This window comes from Pseudophryne corroboree, chromosome 9 (assembly GCF_028390025.1).
Source record: "Pseudophryne corroboree isolate aPseCor3 chromosome 9, aPseCor3.hap2, whole genome shotgun sequence".
Classification (NCBI taxonomy): domain Eukaryota; kingdom Metazoa; phylum Chordata; class Amphibia; order Anura; family Myobatrachidae; genus Pseudophryne; species Pseudophryne corroboree.
Window position 1 is genome coordinate 112437234 of NC_086452.1, and position 21330 is coordinate 112458563.

General features: G+C 43.0%; 1 protein-coding gene across 2 annotated transcripts in view; it reads right to left on the reverse strand.

The window, feature by feature from the left end:
- Positions 1 to 21330, reverse strand: part of LOC134957687 (ATP-dependent RNA helicase A protein-like) — a 699701-nt gene that overhangs the window by 421658 nt on the left and 256713 nt on the right. Inside the window, exon 28 of one of the 2 annotated variants that reach the window (XM_063939767.1) lies at positions 19634 to 20314. The exons of the other annotated variant lie outside the window; for it this stretch is intronic. Within the exon in view, the coding sequence (XP_063795837.1) occupies positions 19885 to 20314 (430 nt within the window). The 3' untranslated portion in view covers positions 19634 to 19884. Of the gene's footprint in view, positions 1 to 19633; positions 20315 to 21330 lie in introns of those variants that run through there. 2 annotated transcript variants of the gene reach the window in all.

The window sequence follows — 21330 nt, forward strand, 5'->3', positions numbered from 1 at the left end:
CCGGAGGTTTGCCTGTCGCTGACATGGTGGCTACAGGACCAACGATTGAGCAGGGGCCGTCCCTTCTGGATCTCCAACTGGGTCCTTCTGATGACGGACGCCCATCTGCGGGGTAGGAGCGCGGTGTTGAAGCAACACTCTCTTCAGGGTTGGTGGGCCCGGGAGGAATCGCTTCTCCCAATAAATATTCTGCAGTTGTGGGCAGTGTTCAATGCTCTGAAGCTTGCCCTGCCTCTGGTACAGAACAGGCCTGTTCAAGTACAGCAGGCATTCCCAACCACGGTCCTCGAGGCACACCAACAGTGCAGGTTTTAGTGATATCCAGGCTGCAGCACAGATGGTTAAATCAAAATAACTGAGCTACTAATTACGTCACTTGTGCTGCAGCCTGGATATCACTAAAACCTGCACTGTTAGTATGCCTTGAGGACCGTGGCATACATAAATCATCAAGGCGGCACGCGAAGCCACATGGCAATGATGGAAGTGTCAAAGATTCTTCAATGGGTGGAACGCCATCTGCCAGCCATATCGGCAGTGTTCATTCCGGGGGTCCTCAACTAGGAAGCGGACTTCCTCAGTCATCAGGACGTACACGCTGGAGAGTGGAGCCTTCATCCAGAAGTATTTCAACTCCTTGTGGTCCTAGTGGACATGCGGGCCCTACCAGATGTAGACCTGATGGCGTCTCGACACAATCACAAGGTTCCGGTCTTCGGAGCAAGGACAAGGGATCCTCAGGCAGCATTCGTGGATGCACTGGCAATTCCATTAAACTTTCGGCTGCCATACATGTTCCCTCCCGTGTCACAGCTGCCCAGGGTAATCAGGAAGTTCAAGCTAGAAGTAGGAATCCTACTTCTACTCGCTCCAGCGTGGCCCAGATGGCATTTGTTCTCAGACCTGCAGGGTCTCTCGATAGAGCGTCCTCTTCTACTTCCACAACGCCCTGACCTCCTCGTTCACGGACCACCAGGATTTAGCCCGACTGGCTTTGATGGCGTGGCTCTTGAAGCTTCCGTCCTGAGGGCCAAAGGTTTCTCTGAGGTGGTCATTCAAACAATGTTGAAAGCCTGTAAACCGGCTTTGGCTCAGATTTATTATAGAGTCTGTAATTCTTACTTCATGTAAAGTTCTAATTATTTCTAATAAATATTTAAAATGCCAGCGTTAATATATGCTGCGGACGCAAGGCGCATCTTATTAAAATATACGATAAAAGTGTGCTGTACGTCGCAAACACTATATCCCTCAAGAGAAAGCAAGTATACACACACATTGTAGGCTGAGGACCAACTTTCAGAGATGTATATATTTGATATTAAAAGGGTATGCATACAATATAACATATGTACAGTATATATATGGTTACAGAGTTACAAATACACAAGAAGCAGTTGTAGTTACAAAAGAATCAGATACAGACAAATATATGTACGCTTAGTTTCACTGGTCCCAGGCAGTCTGTCATAAGGTAGGAGACTTCTGATAATGGTGTGTGTGAGAGTGAGTGTGTGTGAGAATGTATCAGAGAGAGAGCTGCCTGGCATCCGAGTCCCTTTATACAGTAAAACAATGGGTGTATACAACAGTGGGTTTTATCTTCTTCCATTGGTCCAGGAGCCAGACCTCTCAAGAACTCAACGATTCATAGGTCAGTGTGAGGACTTTTGTCCTAGGTGCAAACACATGTGTCTGCCCCCAGGGTCATGCTGTGAGGCCAGTTTCAAGTTTTAGAAAGTCCTTTGTATTTATACATTTAATCATAACTAATCGTTGCAATGTGCTACAATCTAACCATAGCTATCAAATTTACACACTCATTTCACCTCTCCTGATCATTTTGACACTAAGCATGATATGTTAAAATTGTTCAGTTCCAATAACACATATATATCTGATGTTACACTGTATTATATAAATACATTATAATGTATAGGGGCTTGTCTGTGTGAATGCGTATGCTACCATATATCGCTATGCACGCTGCGTGTATGCACACGCACAGAGACCCATCTGTTTGGAGTTTGTATGTGGTGTGTATGTAATATTTTTGACTTCGACAGTCCACCCTTTGTCAGTAGACAATAACTGTCATAACTGACACACTAAACATAATTACAAAAAAAAATATTTCAAACATATAACCGGTGACCTAGACACATGTATGTATTCATTTCGCAAATCAGACATTGACTATATTTTGGGAAGACAGGGAAGAGGACGGGACATCCTCTATATGCACTCTGCGGTCACGGGACCACTGGTTGGGTGTGGGATGACATTCAACCTATAGAGTATGCTGGCACAGTGCTATGGCCTATGATGTCTGATTTGAACGAACATTGCACACAGACATGTATCTACGTCTTTGCACACTGATGTTCGTATTCGATAGAGGTTTTGCTGGGTAGAGGGAGAAAACACAAACAAATCGTGAAAGAGACAGAAAATTTTCATGGTATATATTTCGATCACTCCCTGAACATTGTTTCCATTCCTGGATCGTATGCTAGGTCTGCTTCATCATTGAACAAGGGTTATTTTTTCAGGTAGTGTCCTTCCTAGATAACATAAACCTTCGGAGTTCAGGGAGAGCCACTCATAAACCTTTCTTCCACATATATTAATGAGCTCTTTATCTGCTATGTGTGAATGAGCCATTGTCTGATTGTTCCTGATTACCTCCTAATTTCCTGATTTTCTGAAATTGGTGAGATTTAAACATACCAGGGATTTATCTATGGTACTGGTGGATCTGAAGACCAGGGGGTATAGTTATATTATATTCCATGTCCACCTGTCCCCCCCCCTCCCCCCTTTGTGTAATTCAAGTACCTCAGCTAACTCTAAAGAATATGGCACTAGTCCTGCATTATTTTGTCTTAGAGTTACCTGTGAGCATATCCAACATTCCGTTTGGTTTAAGACCTTACCCACTAGTGAGTGGTAATCACTCAAAGGATGTATGTCAAATGCTGCCTTATTGCTAGACTTACATCTCTGGATGCACTCATCTTCAATTAATGGGTCACAAATGTTATCCAAATTTTCCCTGTGCCACTGGTTACCTGCTATTGATTATTCGCCCCCCCCCCCCCCCCGTTTTTTTCTCTCTTCTCTTTCACCCCACCATGTGCTTTTCCTGTAATGTTTACCTCCACTGATTGCACACCCTGCCATTGCGCCCTACATACAGGGTACATCATACTACTACATAAGTGTAAGTTTTACCATATATGTACTGGGCCCTTGTATGGCTCACCTTCCACAGTGTAACCTTCGAAGTGCACCTAACATGGTTGCTTCATCTGGTACGCTTGTGGATGGAATGAAAAATAAATGGACCCGGTTGTTTTGTTGGAAGTGAAATGAAGAATAGAGGAGATTGTCTCTTGGTTGGCGCACGATAAAAAAAAAAAAATATATGTTTAAAATGTAACTTTTAATATTAATCCATTTAAAAGTGATGTGATAGATGGAAAATATAATGAATAAAAAGATATATCAATTAAATTGTGTTCACTGTGTCTTATTTGTGCTCATATCACATATAATTATATTAATTTGGTTATGTTTCTGTCTAACAGACCAGACCTACTGAGCAATTATCACACAATCTGTCTTTCAGTGTATCTTATAGGATTTTAGATCCAACAAATTTTTATAATATATCAAAATATTGGATGAAGAATCATCCCGTTTTTCGGACGACCTGCAAATGTTTTTTTTTATTTTTTATAATTATATATAAAACAATGACATGCAATATCCAACATCGTTACATAATTCTTCACACCTCCTGGCTGCCGCCTATGACCGCTTAGACACCTCTACCTTTTTAACTCACCGGGCTGGGTGGGCGGGCATCTTGTCCTTGCTGGGGGGTGAATGCACTCAGCCCCCCCTGCTCCCAGCATATAAACCTCCTGCTGCCCACTACCCTGCAATTAAATCCTCTAACCCTCACTGGCCGTTATGATCAGCCAGGTGCTAAAAGGAGGACCGGTGTGCTGGCTGCTACCTCCCCCCATCCCCCCCTGCCTGGGGGGTTCCCTCCATTGCCCCCATGAGCTGCCTTGCGCCCCTCCCCCTTATCTGGCTGCGAGGGCCATCTTTGGTTACCTTCGCCCCTTTAAGGAGGGAGAGGGCGACATGCCGGCACCTCTCTTTGGTCAACCAATAACTGAGACAAGATAACTTCGTTTCTTGGGCAAATCAAAAGGTCACAGCTTTATTGATTACAACCAAAACAAACTGCAGGGCACGAAAAACAAAGGGAGCGGTGCGCCATGCTCACGCAACATTGTACCACCTGAGGCATGGCCGCCCCGCCTTCGTGGGTATGCGGCCCCGCCTCCTACAATTTGGTACTACCCGGGGCGTGCCCGACCCCACCATGTGGTTACAGGACCACGCCCCCTACCATTTTGGGACCAGCTACCATCCGCACAGCACCATACCTTGGCGCGCAACCCGTATGGCCCCTGCCATATTAATGCTGGAACCAGGCGTGCGGCCACCTATTGGTGAATATGCAAGGCATTCTGTAAATCCCCTACTTTCATGCCTTGTGCACCGCTCCCTCCCCGCCGACCAACTGTGACAATAACATCCTTCTCAACAACCTATACAGCAATGTAAGAACATGAACTTGAAAAATTACAAATATTTCTTTTTCTTTTTTTTATTTATTTATAATTATATATAAAACAATGACATGCAATTTCCAACATCGTTACATAATTCTTCACACCTCCTGGCTGCCGCCTATGACCGCTTAGACACCTCTACCTTTTTAACTCACTGATCTGGGTGGGCGGGCGTCTTGTCCTTGCTGGGGGTGAATGCACTCAGCCCCCCCGGCTCCCAGCATATAAACCTCCTGCTGCCCACTACCCTGCAATTAAATCCTCTAACCCTCACTGGCTGTTATGATCAGCCAGGTGCTAAAAGGGGGACCGGTGTGCTGGCTGCTACCCCCCCCCCCCCATCCCCCCTGCCTGGAGGGTTCCCTCCATTGCCCCCATGAGCTGCCTTGCACCCCTCCCCCTTATCTGGCTGTGGGGGCCATCTTTTGCTACCTTCGCCCCTTGAAACACAGACGCTATGCTGTATTAATTAAGGCGCCAATTAAGATATTACTGGCCATATATAAGTTTGTTGTGTCAGAGACAGTATTGATAGAGAGCCACTAGGATATGTAGCTATAAAGTCTTATTTCCAGGGAGCATTCATACCAAACATTTAATGTATGTGTGCAATGTGCTGCAAATTCAGCTCATACAGCTAACTGTGTGAGCTGCAAATCCTATCATAGGTATTAATCACAGGGAGCCGCTGAAGCACAGGCGATATGCTGTATTAGTTAAGACGCCAATTAGAATATTGCTGGCCGTATATAAGTTTATTGAATCCTATCATAGGAAATATCTGCACATAGTTATAACACCCTATATTGGTTGTGTGGCTCAGTCTGGATATGACTGGTCATGTTACACTGCAGTCTCTTCCTGTTCTATTATGAGCCTCCTCGCAAAAGAAAGAGACTAAACTATACAAACTATGGGGGTAATTCCAAGTTGATCGCAGCAGGATTTTTGATAGCAACTGGGCAAAACCATGGCCCTCATTCCGAGTTGATCGCTAAGATTCATCGCATCGCAAATGTACGAAAACTAAGTGTCTGCGCATGCGCAAAAGCGTAAATACGCATGCGCGAGTACATACGTACGACATTAGTGCAAAACTGCCAAATTTAAACCAACACGTAACTGGCAAACGAAAACGAGGAGTGGCGGAGGCGTGGCGGAGGCGAGACTTCGCAATGCTCCGACATGGGCGTGAAAGTGGGCGTACAGTGTGGGAGTATGCAACTCGCAATGGGCGTGTTTTTCGCAATTATACCTTGTCGCTGTTAAATCTAACATAGGAAACCGTAGCAACCTTCACGCAGCAGCCGAGTAGGTCTGCAGTTACTCTACATTTGCGAAGTACTGTTACCAAGTGTGTATGCAGTAATTAGCTGTTAATTGGAGAGCACATTCATCTGATGGCCAATTACTAGCTAATTACTGCGCAGATGAAAGTTAGCAAATAGCAATTGTCTGAACCCACATTACATGTTTATTCTACTCACATATAAATCACACACACTGCCAAATAAGGTTGTTTGTAGTGTTATTGTTGGTGTGTAAACATTTTTTTTTTTTTTAATGTTTGTAAGAATAACAAATACAAACAAGTGAAATAAAAATTTAAATGTAAAGCTGCAACATTTTTGCTAAAGAAACCGACAACCAAATAATGCAGCATACTCTTTCATTTTGTCAGAAATGTAACATTAATTTTGGTTTATAATATTTGACAATGTTTTAAATGATGTCCTGTTGATCAATACATAAATCTAAAAAGTGTTGTGTCAGTTTACTTAATATGGACATTAAAGTGTGGTGCAAAGCATACCTGTATTTGTTGGATGATGCAATTTTGTTGGAGAAATTGCAGATTGGTCCACAAGTGTCTATATGCTGACCTAATTTTTCGGGAACTAATATTTACCTAATGCATTACCTTGAAGAAATAGCACAATTTTTAATTTTTTTTTTTTTATTAATGTAGTAAGATTTCACAACATGAAAACAACATGGCTACACGTGAGTCTCACAGGCAGAGATGGACCAAGCAGCAAGCATATGGCACTGACACAAATGATAGAGCAGAACTTAGTACTCTGCAAAAATCAGCTTCTGACTAAATTATAATTTGTAATCATAAATAATACATATTACACACCCTGCCACACAAACATTTTGACACAACTGAGAAAGAATTAGGATCCACCACACAAACACAACAATACATAGCACACTAGTAAGAGGAAGATGGCTCAGGTGTTTATACCCAAAAACTCACAGGCTACAATACCTCCAAACATAAATAATACATTTCACTAAGAGGGAGTTATCCATTCTGGCCACACAAGCCAACTCCAAAATAACATAGAGGCAACATCAAAAACATGGGTGCTGGCCATCTGGAGAGACATCACTTTCTTTTTTTTCTCCCCGCCTGAGGCTGTTCTTCTTGGCTTGGTCTGCGGAGCGACCTTCGTTGGGCCTGCCCAGTGGCCTGTTCTTCCTGGGCAGGGGCAGGGGAGGGAGCCGATGTGGGTGGCTCTCTGCCACTGTGGGCAAGGGAGACAGCGATGGCCTGGAGCCCTTGCAAGATGTTATTTGCAAGGCTTTGGAATGAGGAGGCAAGTTGTTCTTGGCCCTGCCTGATCTCTGCCAGACCTTGGCAGAGTTGAGCAACACCTTGCTCAACACTGGTTCGGTGCTCAGTGAGCCGGACAGCTATCTGGCTTACCTCCCGGAGGATCCCGTCTTGAAACACATTTAGGCTCTCACCATACCTAGCGATTTCAAGCAGGATCTCCGGGATAGCAGAGGGTTGGGTGGGGGGGCCAGTAGGAACCTGCAGAGGTGGGATTTGTGTCCCCACACTGCCAGACCCACTAGGTCCCTCCACCTCAGCCTCAGCCACATAACCCTCCTGTGACTCAAACTGATCATCCCCCTGTGCTGTGTTTCGTGGCAAGCAAATAGAAGAATGTGTGGGAAAAGAGTACAATAAAAAATTAGATTTAAGTTTATAAATACTGTTTAAATTGCAGACAAATACATGTGTAAACTTACCTGGCAAGTCATGTCCCGTCAGGATCTCAGGCAGGTCCGTGTCCATATTAGACACCCCTTGGCCCTCCTCATAACTGACACAGGCCATCGCCATCTCCTCCAAGTCTGTAAACTCCACAGCGACAGATGGTCCTCCCCCTGTAGCCCTTGAGGCATTCCACTCCGCAGACCTCTTTGCCTTCAGGCGGGATTTGAAGTCGGCCCACCTACATATGTATTGTGAAAGAGGGGCAAAGTAGAGTATTATTATTTGTGTATGTAAATATCTAGGACACATGTTCTGCTTCTGTTTGCTATACATAACATCACATGTCACTACATTTTTAAGACAACTTAGCACCGAAAAAGGACTGGCAAGAAGCACTTACCGTCGTCTAACTTCCTGCGAGGTTCTGACGACAGAGCCAACTTCATTCACAGAATGTGTGATGTCCCTCCAGATGCGATCTTTTGTAGCAGCACCCATGTTTTTGGGGCCTCTATGTACTTTGGACATGGCTTGCGTGACCAAGACACGCAACTCCCTCTTAGTGAATGCTGGCTGTCTTTTCTTACGTCTGGAGGTAGCCTGTGAGGTTTCTTCCTGCTGCTCCTCACCATCTTCCTCCTCACTAGCAGCTTCTGTCTGTTGTGTTTGTGTGGCTAATGCTGATTCCTCCTCAGTTTGTCCAGTATGTGTGTGTGGCAGGGTATCCCCACTCAATTGTTGGGGCTCAGAAGCAGACATTTGCAGAGTACTAGGTCCTGCCTCTTCACAATCCGCAGAGGCGTATTCCATCATCCGTTTCTGGCACTCTAGACGTTTTTTCGCCAATGCCATCTGCTGCTCTGCAATGCGGGCCATCTCTGCTGCTATTTCCTCACGAGAAGCCATGTTTGCGATGACGTGTGTACGCCGAGGTGTGTGCTTATTTATACCTACGGGCGGGGCGTTCATTCACACAGGTGTACAGTGTTAATCTTGGTAATGATTGCACTGCTTATTTAAGGGCCTACTTTGCACACTGTGAGTGTTGGTAGTTTGGAGTTTGTATTTGTCAGTTTGGAGTTTGTTGTGCTGTGCGTTAAGGTGCTATTGTGCTTTTCAGAGTGAGTAATTGTCAAGCATACATTTGTCCGTTTGTTCGCGTTTAGAATATAGACGGTATAGCGTTATTTTTGCGAAAATCAGTTTGTGAGTATTCGTGCATTCGTCTTGTTCCTAATGTTTTTTACAAATTATATTTTTGAAGATTATTTGTAATTATTTTTTACACATATATATTTGGTTTCTCCATTTTTTAAACTAAACCTGTGCTTCAGTGTTGCTGTTGTGTGGACTAATGTTACTATGTTGATCTTACTGTAATTGTTGTTCTCTTGTAGGTGTATTTTTCTGGGTGAAGTAACCCCTTTTTGTTGTTTTCAAGGAGTGTGATTTAGAACTCAAATTTGACTGTTGTTTTCTTTGGAGCAGGTAAGTGCCCTTGGCCTGTGTTGGTGCCTGTTTGTGTTTGTTCAAAGTGTTTTGCTTATGTTTGTCTGCCATCTTGATAAGAAATGTTAAATTTATTTCAAAGATTGTTGTGCAAAGTAGTGCTGTTCTTGCCTGTACTAGCTACTAAAGGGATAACTTTGGTTGTTGTGTTGTAATGTTTTTTTTGCCTATTTTGCTTAATTTTTTTGAAGGTGTTTGTGATGTGTTTGATGCTCTGAGTATATTGTTTTTTTATATTTATATTAAAATGTTTTTAAAATATGTAGCTTTCTAACTTTTAAATTTTTTATACCCTTTTTGGTAACATTTTCATTTTGATCCGGAATTGAACACAGAAAATATGTCTTATGCTCCTGCAGTAAGTTGACACACCCTTTTTTTAAAAAATGTTTTGTTGTATATTTTTTGAGGTTTGCTTTTGTCTTATTCAACATATCTGTTATATTTTTTTAAAGTGTGTGATGTCAGTGTTTATCGCAGCAGAAGCCCTACCTCCCCAACCCACGGCAGCACTCCCACCCCAACCGCCAGCCCCACAACCGGCTCCTCATCAACCAAGGCAACGGAGGCGTGCTAGGCCACCAATTTTCCAACCCCGTGTCCTACTTTTTGGGATGCCAGATGATGTTGTTGTGCGTAGATACAGGCTGCCACCACATCTAATCCTAGACACTCTCTCCATAATAGAGAGTGATCTGGAGTCTTCAATTCGGTATCCTACAGCAATACCACCATTGACACAATTCCTTGCTGTGTTACATTTTTTGGCTACAGGCTCTTATCAGCATGTGGTTGGAGACCTGGCTGGCATGTCGCAGGGCCAGTTCAGTAAGGTCCTGCGGCGTGTCTGCCAGGCTTTCCTAAAGCGTGTGAAGCAATTTATTGCTATGCCTTTGGATGTTGGTGCCCTAGATGTGGTGAAGCGGCAATTTGAGGAAGGTGGTAGTCGCTTCCCACATGTTATTGGGGTTGTGGATGGCACACATGTAGCTATTCAGCCACCAAGACATAATGAAGAAATTTTTAGAAACAGGAAACTTTTCATTCTCTGAATGTAATGGTTGTTTGTGGGCCATCCCTCCAGATCCTTTCCCTGAATGCAAAGTTTCCCGGAAACTCCCATGATGCGTATGTCATTAGACAATCAGGGATATGGCACAGATTAAGATCAAGTCAACGAGCAGACATGTGGTTATTGGGTGAGTTGGCCCACTATTTTTGGCCTGAAATTACTAATTTATAAAAAATATACTCTTTCTAATTTGTTATTCTCATCAAACAGGAGACCGTGGATATCCTTGCACCCCCTGGCTCATGACTCCTTACCGTAATCCCAGGCCAGGACCACAGACGGCATTTAACTCCGCGCTTACTGCCACTAGGCAGCTGGTGGAGCGCACAATTGGGGTCCTTAAAGGCCGGTTTTGTGTGCTCCACCGCACTGGTGGCGACATCATGTATTCGCCGGAGATGGCAAGTAAACTAGTGGTCCTGTGCGCTATACTACACAACATCGCGGTAAGGAGTAGCGTAGAGCTTCCTCAGACAGAGGAATTGCCTGATGAGGAGCCAGGGGTTGTCCGACACTTCGGTGGGGGGAGTGTTACACGGAGGGGGAGCGAAGTCAGGGCAAGCATTGTTGCAGAATATTTCAGGTATAGTTTTTTTTAATTATTTTTTTATTCTAACACAAAAAACACAGTATGCTTATGTTCAATTTTTAATGTTGTATTTTTTTAAGCTATTGTAAGGTCATTGTGTAATTATTTTGGTGTGTGTGTTTTTTTTCTTTTTTATAAAAAAATATCCGTAAACAGGTTAAGCTTACAATGTGTTATTTGCAAATATAATAATGTTATGTTGCTAAATAGTGTCCTTATTTGTTTTCTTACCTAAAAACATGTTTTTTAAAACAAACACACAAACAAATGAAAATGAATGTTGACCACTTTGTGACTGTCCAGCTGAATGATCACACAAACTGTGGTGAGTACACAGATCTTTTTTTAAATTTAAACTAAACTGTGTGTGTGTCTGTGTTTGTGTTGGTGTTGTCTTTTATTTATTTTTTTTAATTCCTTCTGCGACTGCGTATTTCCGCTCGTGCGATTTAACACTCTGCTCTTCCCAGCATTGCAAAGATCAATAAAGTTATTAGAAATGACAGCATAGATTTTGGACCAATCACATGCTAACAGACACTATAAATATATGCCCAAATAAGGAAAACGCCATTGCCATGATGCGTGCGGCACCTTTCACCAGGCGGGAGCTCCGCGTCCTGGTTGCGGTGATGGACCGCCGCGTAGGCCGCGTTGGGCGCTTCATCCCAAATCGGGTTAAGCGCGAGGCCTACGCGGAGGTCCGCCACCTACTGCGGTCTCTCGTCCGCAGCAGGCGGACAATAATCCAGCTAGAGAGGAGATGGAGTGATCTCCGCAGGAGGACTCCAGAACTGTTGGCGGAGATCCGCCAGCAAATCAGGGAAATGCATGCACGCAGTAAGTTACATTACATAAGATTATTAGCATAAAATTTGCAAATTTACACTAAGTGGTAGGCTAATAGCAACACTGAGTGAACAAATTTAAAAAATAGGACAGTGTGTGTGGTTAGGGCAAACAGTACTGACTGTGTCAAAGTGTTACCAAACAAGTGCATGTTGTACAGAATGAATACCCAGGCAGGAAACTGTACACAAAAACTTGATCAGTGGTGTCTATATAATAAGGTGGCTTGAATAGTGATCTGGTGATGTTGCCTAGACCAATCAATATGACTCAATGGAATAGATTAAGGAATGAGCGTCCAAATATTTTTGTTGAAACATTTTGGTTGGTGGGGCCAACATGAAGAGGATTGTAAAATGTGTTGTTTAAATAAAAAATAAATAAAAAAATGCGTTTTTTACATGGAACAGAACAGTGTAATTTACAAATGTTTAGTATGTTATTTAACATGCAAATAAAATTTACCAACAAATATCATTATAGGACGACCACAACGGCAAAGACAGCCAGTGAGCCCACATCAGGCAGCTTCTCAGCCCCCTTCCCCTTCTCACTCCCCCTCCACTTCCCACTCCCCCTCCACTTCCCAGTCCCCCTCCCCTTCTGACTCCCCCTCCACTTCCCACTCCCCCTCAGCTTCCCACTCCCCCTCAGCTTCCCAGGCACCCTCAGCTTCCCAGGCCCACTCCCCTTCTCAGCCCACCTCTCATTCTCTTTCTGTGACCCCTTCTCCTCCTTCCCAGTCCCTTTCTCCTTCTACTTCCAACTCCCCTTCTCAGCCCCCCTCACCCTCTATTGGCCTAACATTCTCTCCGCCCCCCTCGCCCTCTCAATCAGACCCACCCTCAGAAATTAGTTTCCCAAACCCTCCTCCTTACCCCATCTCTCCTCCTTCCCCAAACCCTCCTCCTTCACCCATCCAGCCTCCTTCCCCCATCCCTCCTCCTTCACCAATCCCTCCTCCTTCCCCCATCCAGCTGCCTTCACCACCCACAGAATGGGCAGAAGAAGCCCCTGATGGGGTCAGTGATGACACTAATGTTGCTGAGGAAAGTAAGTGTTTTTACATTTCAGTTCAAAATATGACCTACTTACAATGTACAAACATGCACTGTTGTACTGTTTTAAATCAGCTAGCAAGGTACACATTTTCATTAATTATTGATGGTGTGCATGTTGCATTGATATTTTTTAGAGTATCATTATATGTAGTGTTTATGTGTGCAATGTGTTGTGTGTCCACTCTAGGTCGACACTAATTAGTTTGACAGGGTTGCCAGGACTACATAGTTTAATATGTGTTTATTTTTAACAAAAACATTTATAGCTGAGTGCAGTTTAGTATGTTGTTAGTCTTTAACACTTGTGCCTCTCTATTCATAATGTTTGCACTTTCAAAACACATGCTTCACTTTGTTAGCAAGCAGAACAACACAATGATTTGTGGTGTTAAAGTTACACTCACAAAATGCTAATTTGTAACAATTAAACCTGTTTTTCCTTATTTTGGAAACTGGATTTACATGGATTGTGGGCATGCTAGGATATGTAGTCCTTCTGAAGATGTTGATATGCAGTGGGATCATGCAGGACCAAACCTCCTTAAATTTAATTCACTTCAGTCCAGATGTGAATGAATGGCAACATGGTGTTACATTTACTAAGATGGTAGTTATCTTTAACATGGGATGTTGACCATAGCAAGCAATAATATTATAAATTAAATTGTTATGCCCACTTTTACAAGATAACATGTTTAATTTGTTTGTTTGCTATGGTCTACTTCCCATCTTAAATTGAACTCCCGTAGTAGAAAATGGACAACATGGTGTGGTTCACTTTCTAGTTTAAAAAAAAAACATTGCTGAGCAGGATTGTGTATTATGCTACTGATTTATCCTTAAAGCAGCCATGATGTAGTCACTTAAGCATTAAAGCAGGCCTGTCCAAACTGCGGCCCTCATGCTGGAGAAAAAATACACATCCCAGCATGCCCTGACACAGATTTTGCATTATCTGACCACAAAACTGGGAAAAGGCATGCTGGGAGATGTAGTTTCACAACAGCTGGAGGCCAGCAGTTTTGACATGCCTGCATTTAAGTGTGCTTTGTGCCTTTCTTGGATAATAAGTAATGTAATTCAGTTATTAATGTTTCTGTTGCTTCTTAATTTCAGATGTTGCAGTTGGAGATCCTACAAGTTTAGGAGGCATTATTGCCAGAATGCGACAACACCTGCATGGTGTTGTCATGTGTCTGGATGAATTGCAAAAATTTGCTTGATTTTGTTTGTTTAAAAAAAAAAAAAAAAAAAATTCAAGTTAACCGGGTGTTGTGCTTATTAATGCAAAAAAGGATCAGCAGAATGGCAGGCAGAAATAGTTTACATTAAACATTACTCACATGTAACGTAAGTTTAGAATTAAAAAATGAGTTAGGAGATTATTGTGTTAATAAACATGTAAACACCTTCATTCACAAACAACATCTTTTAAAAAAGATATACAAATTTTTAAAATATAATAGTTTAAAAAAAAAACACTTTTACATGTTGATGGACAATTATGGCAACAAAGTGTTAATCTGGTTTTTTGGCCTGACTTAATTGTTTCGGAACATTATCAATCATTACACTAATTGGATTCGTAATTGACAAGGGCTTGTGTACTTTAAAATGAAAGGGGTAATTTCACTTAATCGCAAAATAAAAAAAAAAAAGGCGTTTTACCTTAAAAGTGTGTAATTTGTAGGAAAAATGAGTAAATCTACTAAAAGTTAGTATTTTTACAATGAAATATGTGTTTTTGCGAAGGCTTCGCAATGCTGCGATGGTTTCGCATTACTGCGATGTCATTTGGCGTACGCCCACTTTGTGTAATACTGCGTACGAATGTGCAAAAATACGTTGGGGGCGGATGTTCGCAAATTTACTACACTAACACAACTTTGCGAATATGTTGTGCGACCGAAAAAATGAGCGATCAACTCGGAATGAGGGCCCATGTGCACTGCAGGGGAGGCAGATATAACATGTGCAGAAAGAGTTAGATTTGGGTGGGTTATATTGTTTCTGTGCAGGGTAAATACTGGCTGCTTTATTTTTATACTGCAAATTAGATTGCAGATTGAATACACCCCACCCAAATCTAACTCTCTCTGCACATGTAATATCTGCCTCCCCTGCAGTGCACAAGGTTTTGCCCAGTTGCTATCAAAAATCCTGCTGCGATCAACTTGGAATTACCCCCCTTGTTCCCTTCTGAATTATAGACCGACATGATCCTTCCTGCTGTCATGTATGTTCTTAGGCAATGTGGTAAAAATTTCAACCCATATTTCTCCTATTCTATTCTGTAAGTAGTCTGGATTTGTGTCAACCTACTGTTAACAGATAATCTAACCTTCCTTGTTTATCCACTTCAGGTCCCTTCCTTGTTTATCCACTTCAGGTCCCCCCTATAATGTGCCCAGCACTTTGTTTTATAACCCTGAATGTTGGACTACTTATTTGTCCCTGCGCACTGTGTTGTGGGACAATTACATAAATACATCTGGGACAATGTAAATCCTTACAGGCCCTCATTGGTGGATCCATACGCTATGACAATCTATCACAACTGTTTCACTGCTCCCAAGCACTCTCTTGTTTATAAATGATGTATGTTAGTAAAATAGCAGCAAGTTTGTAAAATAGTTTTAAAAAGAGGATTTTGGTACTTACCGATAAATCCATTTCTCTGAATCCTCTAGGGGACACTGGAGTCTTATACAGTAGGGGTGTGAAGCTTGCAACCGGAGGTGTGGCACAATCTAAAATTAGCATTGTCTGCACAGCCGGCTCCTCCCCCTTCACATCCTTCCTCCCTCAGTTTGGAAAATTTGACTGAGAGAATAGGACATGATACTATAGTATATGGCGAGGAACCGAACCGTACAACTTATCAAACAGCATCCAAGAAAACGTAACCGAAAAACTAACGCCGTTTGTACGAACTGTTTGAACAAGATGTAGTGGTTGACGAACCATTGCTTCCTTTTATTTTCCACAGGATCCTTTAATAGAAATCCCTTGAAAATATAAACTTAAAAATTGTATGTACATTACAGGAGATCATTTTCAGCACCATAAGTGTTACCAGCAGAGGGAGCTCTATCTAGTGTAATATCCCTCCCCCTGATCCAACTGGTTTGCTTAATGATAGGGGGCGTATCTCCCCCCTAACACTATTTGGCGCCTGCACCGTCTTTTTAAGATGGCCGCAATAGAAATTTTGCAGTGATCTCTATGGCTAACATGAGACTGTACCCCGCAGAGGACAGGGAGCCGCTGAGTACTGCAAACGCCACTATAACGTCTCAGCACTGTAGTTAGGGAATAGCAGCCATCCGTGTCTATCTGGGGACGCTGCCTTGCTAGAGTCAGGCGGCCAGCACCCGTTCACCACGCGGCAGTTTGTAGTAAATGCTCGGCTGCAACGGGGCTCTGTACCTGTGTGCCGGCCCACACTGGGACTCCTCACAAGTCGGGTAGAAACTACGGCCAGGCGCACGCGCTCCCTGCTGCGCCGCTGACCGTGATCTCCCCGCCGCCTTAAATAACAGCGTTAGTGACGGCTGAGGATCTTCCGGCCGCCGCTATGAGCTTAACGCTGGGACTCCTCACAAGTCGGGTAGAAACTCCGGCCAGGCACACGCGCTCCCTGCTGCGCCGCTGACTGTGATCTTCCCGCCGCCGTAATCAACAGTGTTAGTGGCGGCTGAGGATACTCCGGCCGCCGCTATGAGCCTAACGCTAGGACCTACTTCAACTCCTGCGGGGCCAATTTAAAACAACCAGTACTCACAGTTGGTGCCTTTATAGAGATGCAGACCCCTTTAGCTGGAATCATTGTCTCTCAATCCTGAACTTTGTCCCCCTTTTATTAGGGGGACGCAGCCTTTTCTTCTGGTAAAGCCTGCACCCCCTTTCATTTAGGTGGGATCGGGCATTTACCGTTTTTTTCTTTTAAAACCTGCATCCTCCCTTTAGTTAGGAGGGATTGGGCCAGTCATAAATGAAGAGAAAATAAATAAATAAATATATAAATCTTCATGGAGCAGGAGCTCCCTTCTGTGCCTGTTACCTCCTTGGCACAGTTTTTCAAACTGAGGGAGGAGGGATGTGAAGGGGGAGGAGCCGGCTGTGCAGACAATGCTAATTTTAGATTGTGCCACACCTCCGGTTGCAAGCTTTACACCCCTACTGTATAAGACTCCAGTGTCCCCTAGTGGATGAAAGAGAAAGTGTAACTACTTCCTCTTCTGTGAAATTAATCATTCAAACAGATGAAAAGACACACAGGACATACAACAGTCAAGTCCTTCTGGCACTGGCAGCTAAGCAACACTTTTACTGTATTTTATGTGTCTGCCTTTTCTCTCAGTTAATCACGGAATGAGGAACTTCTTAACCGACAGTTCAGGGGTCAAAGTTCCCAAAAGATGAGGGCAAGCCTCTAGCTGCAGGCAAGAAGTGGGTCTTTGACTATTATCTGAACTTTTATTCCTTTATATACATCTCATGAGAAACACACATACATTCACTCACTGTTTCATACAACAGTTCTATCTTATTACTCTATAACAGGCATTCCCAACCACGGTCCTCAAGGCACACTAACCGTCCAGGTTTTAGTGATATCCAGGCTTGAGCACAGGTGATTTAATCAGCACCTCAGTTATTTTGCTTTAACCATCTGTGCTGCAGCCTGGATATCACTAAAACCTCCACTGTTAGTGTGCCTTGAGGACCGTGGTTGGGAATGCCTGCTCTATAAGAAGCAGACTTGTCAGGGTTAGTTCTAGAAATGGCTGTGAGAGTCCCCCCCCCCGTACTGAATGCCACAATACTATTCAGAAAGAGCAGAGTGTGTGCAAATACACTGTCTTCAGCTACTCACCGTACGGATTCGTTTCGGACGTTCAGGTGGTTAGTGTGGTCAGTCCTGGGCTGGATAATATGCCATCTTGCTGGGGCCTCTATAAAATGTCTGGATGCCCAGGCTGCAAACTTCCTAAATCCCTGAGAAGTCTGGTCCTGGTTCAGCTAGCTGGAGAGCAAGAATTGCACACATACACGGCAGTGATCCATTTCCTCTAGCTCTGAAAACTTCCTCAAAGCTGTCTTTACTTATAGTTTCAAAAAGCAGAATCGCAGATGTGTAACAAGCTGTTCGGTGCCAGTCCTGGTCTCCACCCAGCTTACCCAAGGTTAACCTTGTGGATCCCATGGACTTTGAAGAAAAAGTTAACAAAGGAAAGTTTTACCATAACTCTTTGTGAATATGAACTTCACGTTTTGGATTGCAAAATAACACAATTTTTGCTGTTTTCATTGATTTTTCTCAATGATTATTGATCTATAATCGATTTTAAACAGATTCCAAACTAATACTCTTGAGGATGGTTTAGACAAAACCAAAACACGATTACGAATTAGAACCAAACCACAGGGGTCCGTGCACATCTCTATTTACGATGTCTATATACAGCCAAAATGTGTGTGTTACAACATTCTCCACTGTAGATCCCAAATAGTTCTTTCAGTCTCATTAATAGTCTACTCTTCGTTTGTATGGGGTGACAAAAAACGAAAACTGCACTTGCTACGTTTATATCAAAGGGTTCTGTTGGGTTTAATATTCAAATGTATTATGTATCTGCACAATGGTCTCATGGATGGGGAATGCTCATTCCAATACACTGGGAGGATTGGTATGTAAGTGGGTGGGGCTTTAACTCCTTTGCAATATCTCTTAGTAGGATATAGTGGCAAGACTCTCAATCCCTTGTTACAACCGGCGGCTGCATTTCAGAACAGGTCATATAGCTTTCTAAACGGGATAGACATTTACTTGTGAAGCAATGCTAGGCTGATGGTCGTATTTTTGGGGTACATTTAGGTGTATGCAGTCTAAGTCAGATATTTGGATATCGGGATAAAATACTTCAATTTAAAACCTGAAAAGGTCATCTGTAACTCTGCTTTTTATCGGTACCTGCTTTTAAGGTATGCTCCGTTTGGGGACTCTCCCCCAGTGTTGAATGCCTCCTGTTAGAACTTTACTTGCTAAGTTTGGGTACTCAAAACTTATTTCTACTTTACATGCTTCTTTTAACCCAATTGTACCTTCTTGAGATAGGATCTCTCTTAGACCTCTATGGGAGTAGGATTAAGGTAGCCTGGCAGAAAAGGAGGGAGCTGGGAAGTCTCAAAGATGCTAACCTGTGCTAGGTTCCAACAGGTTCATTTATACAATCTCCACAGGGTTTACTGCACAGCAGATGGTTTGTTTTGAATGGGCATGCATGTTGTTCTTTCTGGCACCTTCTATGGGACTGTTCAGAGGTGGCTAATTTTTGGAGACAGATCTGAGAGTATCTGTCAAACTTTACCTGCCTTGCCTCCATTAAATCTATAGATGTCTCTTTACCCGGCCTTTAGAGGTCCCCCCCCCCCCCCCCCCAAGTTATATACAAATATGTATTTGGTATATTGACTTTGGCTAAAGTTATTATTGCCAGGTCTTGAATGGGGAGTACAGCCCCTGAGGTAAATAATGGAAAGTGCTGGTTACTACCACCCTGCATCCGAAGAGGTTTATAAGATATGGGTGCCCTGCTATACCAGTCCTTCTAAATCAATGTTCATTTGCACTTTTTGTATTTCTGTTCAGTGTTGTTTTTGTATCTCTCTAAACTGGGGTTTATGTATATGACCAATTGGATAACAGCACACTTCATTGTATTTTGTTTCTGCTCTTAATGTTTGTGGCAAGTTTGTTTCTGATTTGTATTACATAGCTTTTCTTGGTTTCACCAAACTGCTTTGTGAAAAAAGAATAAAAAAACCTAAACATTTTGAAGAAGCCTAAATTTTATAAAATTCAAAATTTATTAGAAAGTAACCTAGTTTTATAAGGTTTTTTTTTTATTGCCTACATTCAAATAAGATTATGAAAAACAAAGATACACAAACTTAACTTAAGCAATATTTGTACAAAGGATGGATTAATTTACTGGTTGTCAAAGCAACAAGCAAAACATTTCACGACTTAAAAAATAGTGGGACAATGGGGAGAAATAAAAAAAAAAATTAAAACAAAGTCCTGAGAAGCCACCAATTGAGGGCCTCCTCCTCCTTTGTAGTTTCCTCCAAAACTACCAACCCCCTCTTTGGTATCCACCACCTTGGTTTCCGCCTCTGAAGCCGCCACCTTGGTTCCCGCCTCTGAAGTCGCCACCTTGGTTCCCGCCTCTGAAGCCGCCACCTTGGTTCCCGCCTCTGAAGCCGCCACCTTGGTTCCCGCCTCTGAAGCCGCCACCTTGGTTCCCGTCTGTGAAGCCGCCACCTTGGTTCCCGCCTGTGAAGCTGCCACCTTGGTTCCCGTCTGTGAAGCCGCCACCTTGGTTCCCGCCTCTGAAGCCGCCACCTTGGTTCCCGCCTCTGAAGCCGCCACCTCTAAACCCTCGATTGTTGGATCCACCACAACCACGTTCTGAGCTGGAACCTCTTTGGGAGCCACCACCTCGGTTACTTTGGAAACCACTATCAAGACGGGCCATTTTAGGTGGAGGCTCATCTTCAACTCTAATGGAAAAAGCATTTTGTACAATAATTATTTACTACTAGAACAATTATCACTACAATACTTGTAGTGATAAATACATATACATATGTATTATTATTTTTTTTTAAATACAATATGAACTTTTACTTTACCATACTTTAAAAAAATGTTATTAAAAAAGCAGGGATACAGTAATTAACACTGGGAGAATTTTGAGTAGAAGTGTGACAGGATTGTGTTACATCTTGCATTACATCCAATACTTTCTTGCAGAACAGAGGTCTTAAAAGTAAACACCATCCATTCCACCCCCCGCAAAAAAAACCAAAACACTAGTTGCATCAATATTAAATGAGGATGGTGTTTGACAATACACTATTTAAAAAGTTCATTTGGAGGGCCTAATTTGTGAACTGTGGAACAAACCTTACTGGAGGTTCAAGACTCAAGCTCAGAGGTTCTCAAACTCGGTCCTCGGGGGCCCACACAGTGCATGTTTTGCAGGTCTCCTCACAGAATCGCAAGTGAAATAATTAGCTCCACCTGTGGACCTTTTAAAATGTGTCAGTGAGTAATTAATACACCTGTGCACCTGCTGGGTTACCTGCAAAACATGCACTGTGTGGGCTCCCGAGGACAGAGTTTGAGAACCTCTGCTCAAGCTGGTTGGATGCGGAAATAGGAGAAGTCCCACCTAACGTACATAGAGCACTTGTCAAAGACACCTTAATTCTAATCATGAATGATCTGGACAGTAGTTTTGTGGTTCGGGAAAAGCAAGGTATCAAGACATCAAGCTTATTGTGGCAGGCAAACTGCATAGAGGGTCAACTAAGTGATATGCTTCCAAACCCTCAGAGATACTGTATGACTGGTGATCTGCCAGTGCAGAAACACCTGTAGTGGAAGCCCACTTTCTCCTCTACCTGGAACAGACTCCACTTCAGAAGCTGGCGTTAAGGACATTGTGAAACTGGGGATTTATCAAATAATCTTTTACCACTGGCCTTCCTGGATACCAGGCAAATGACAAATA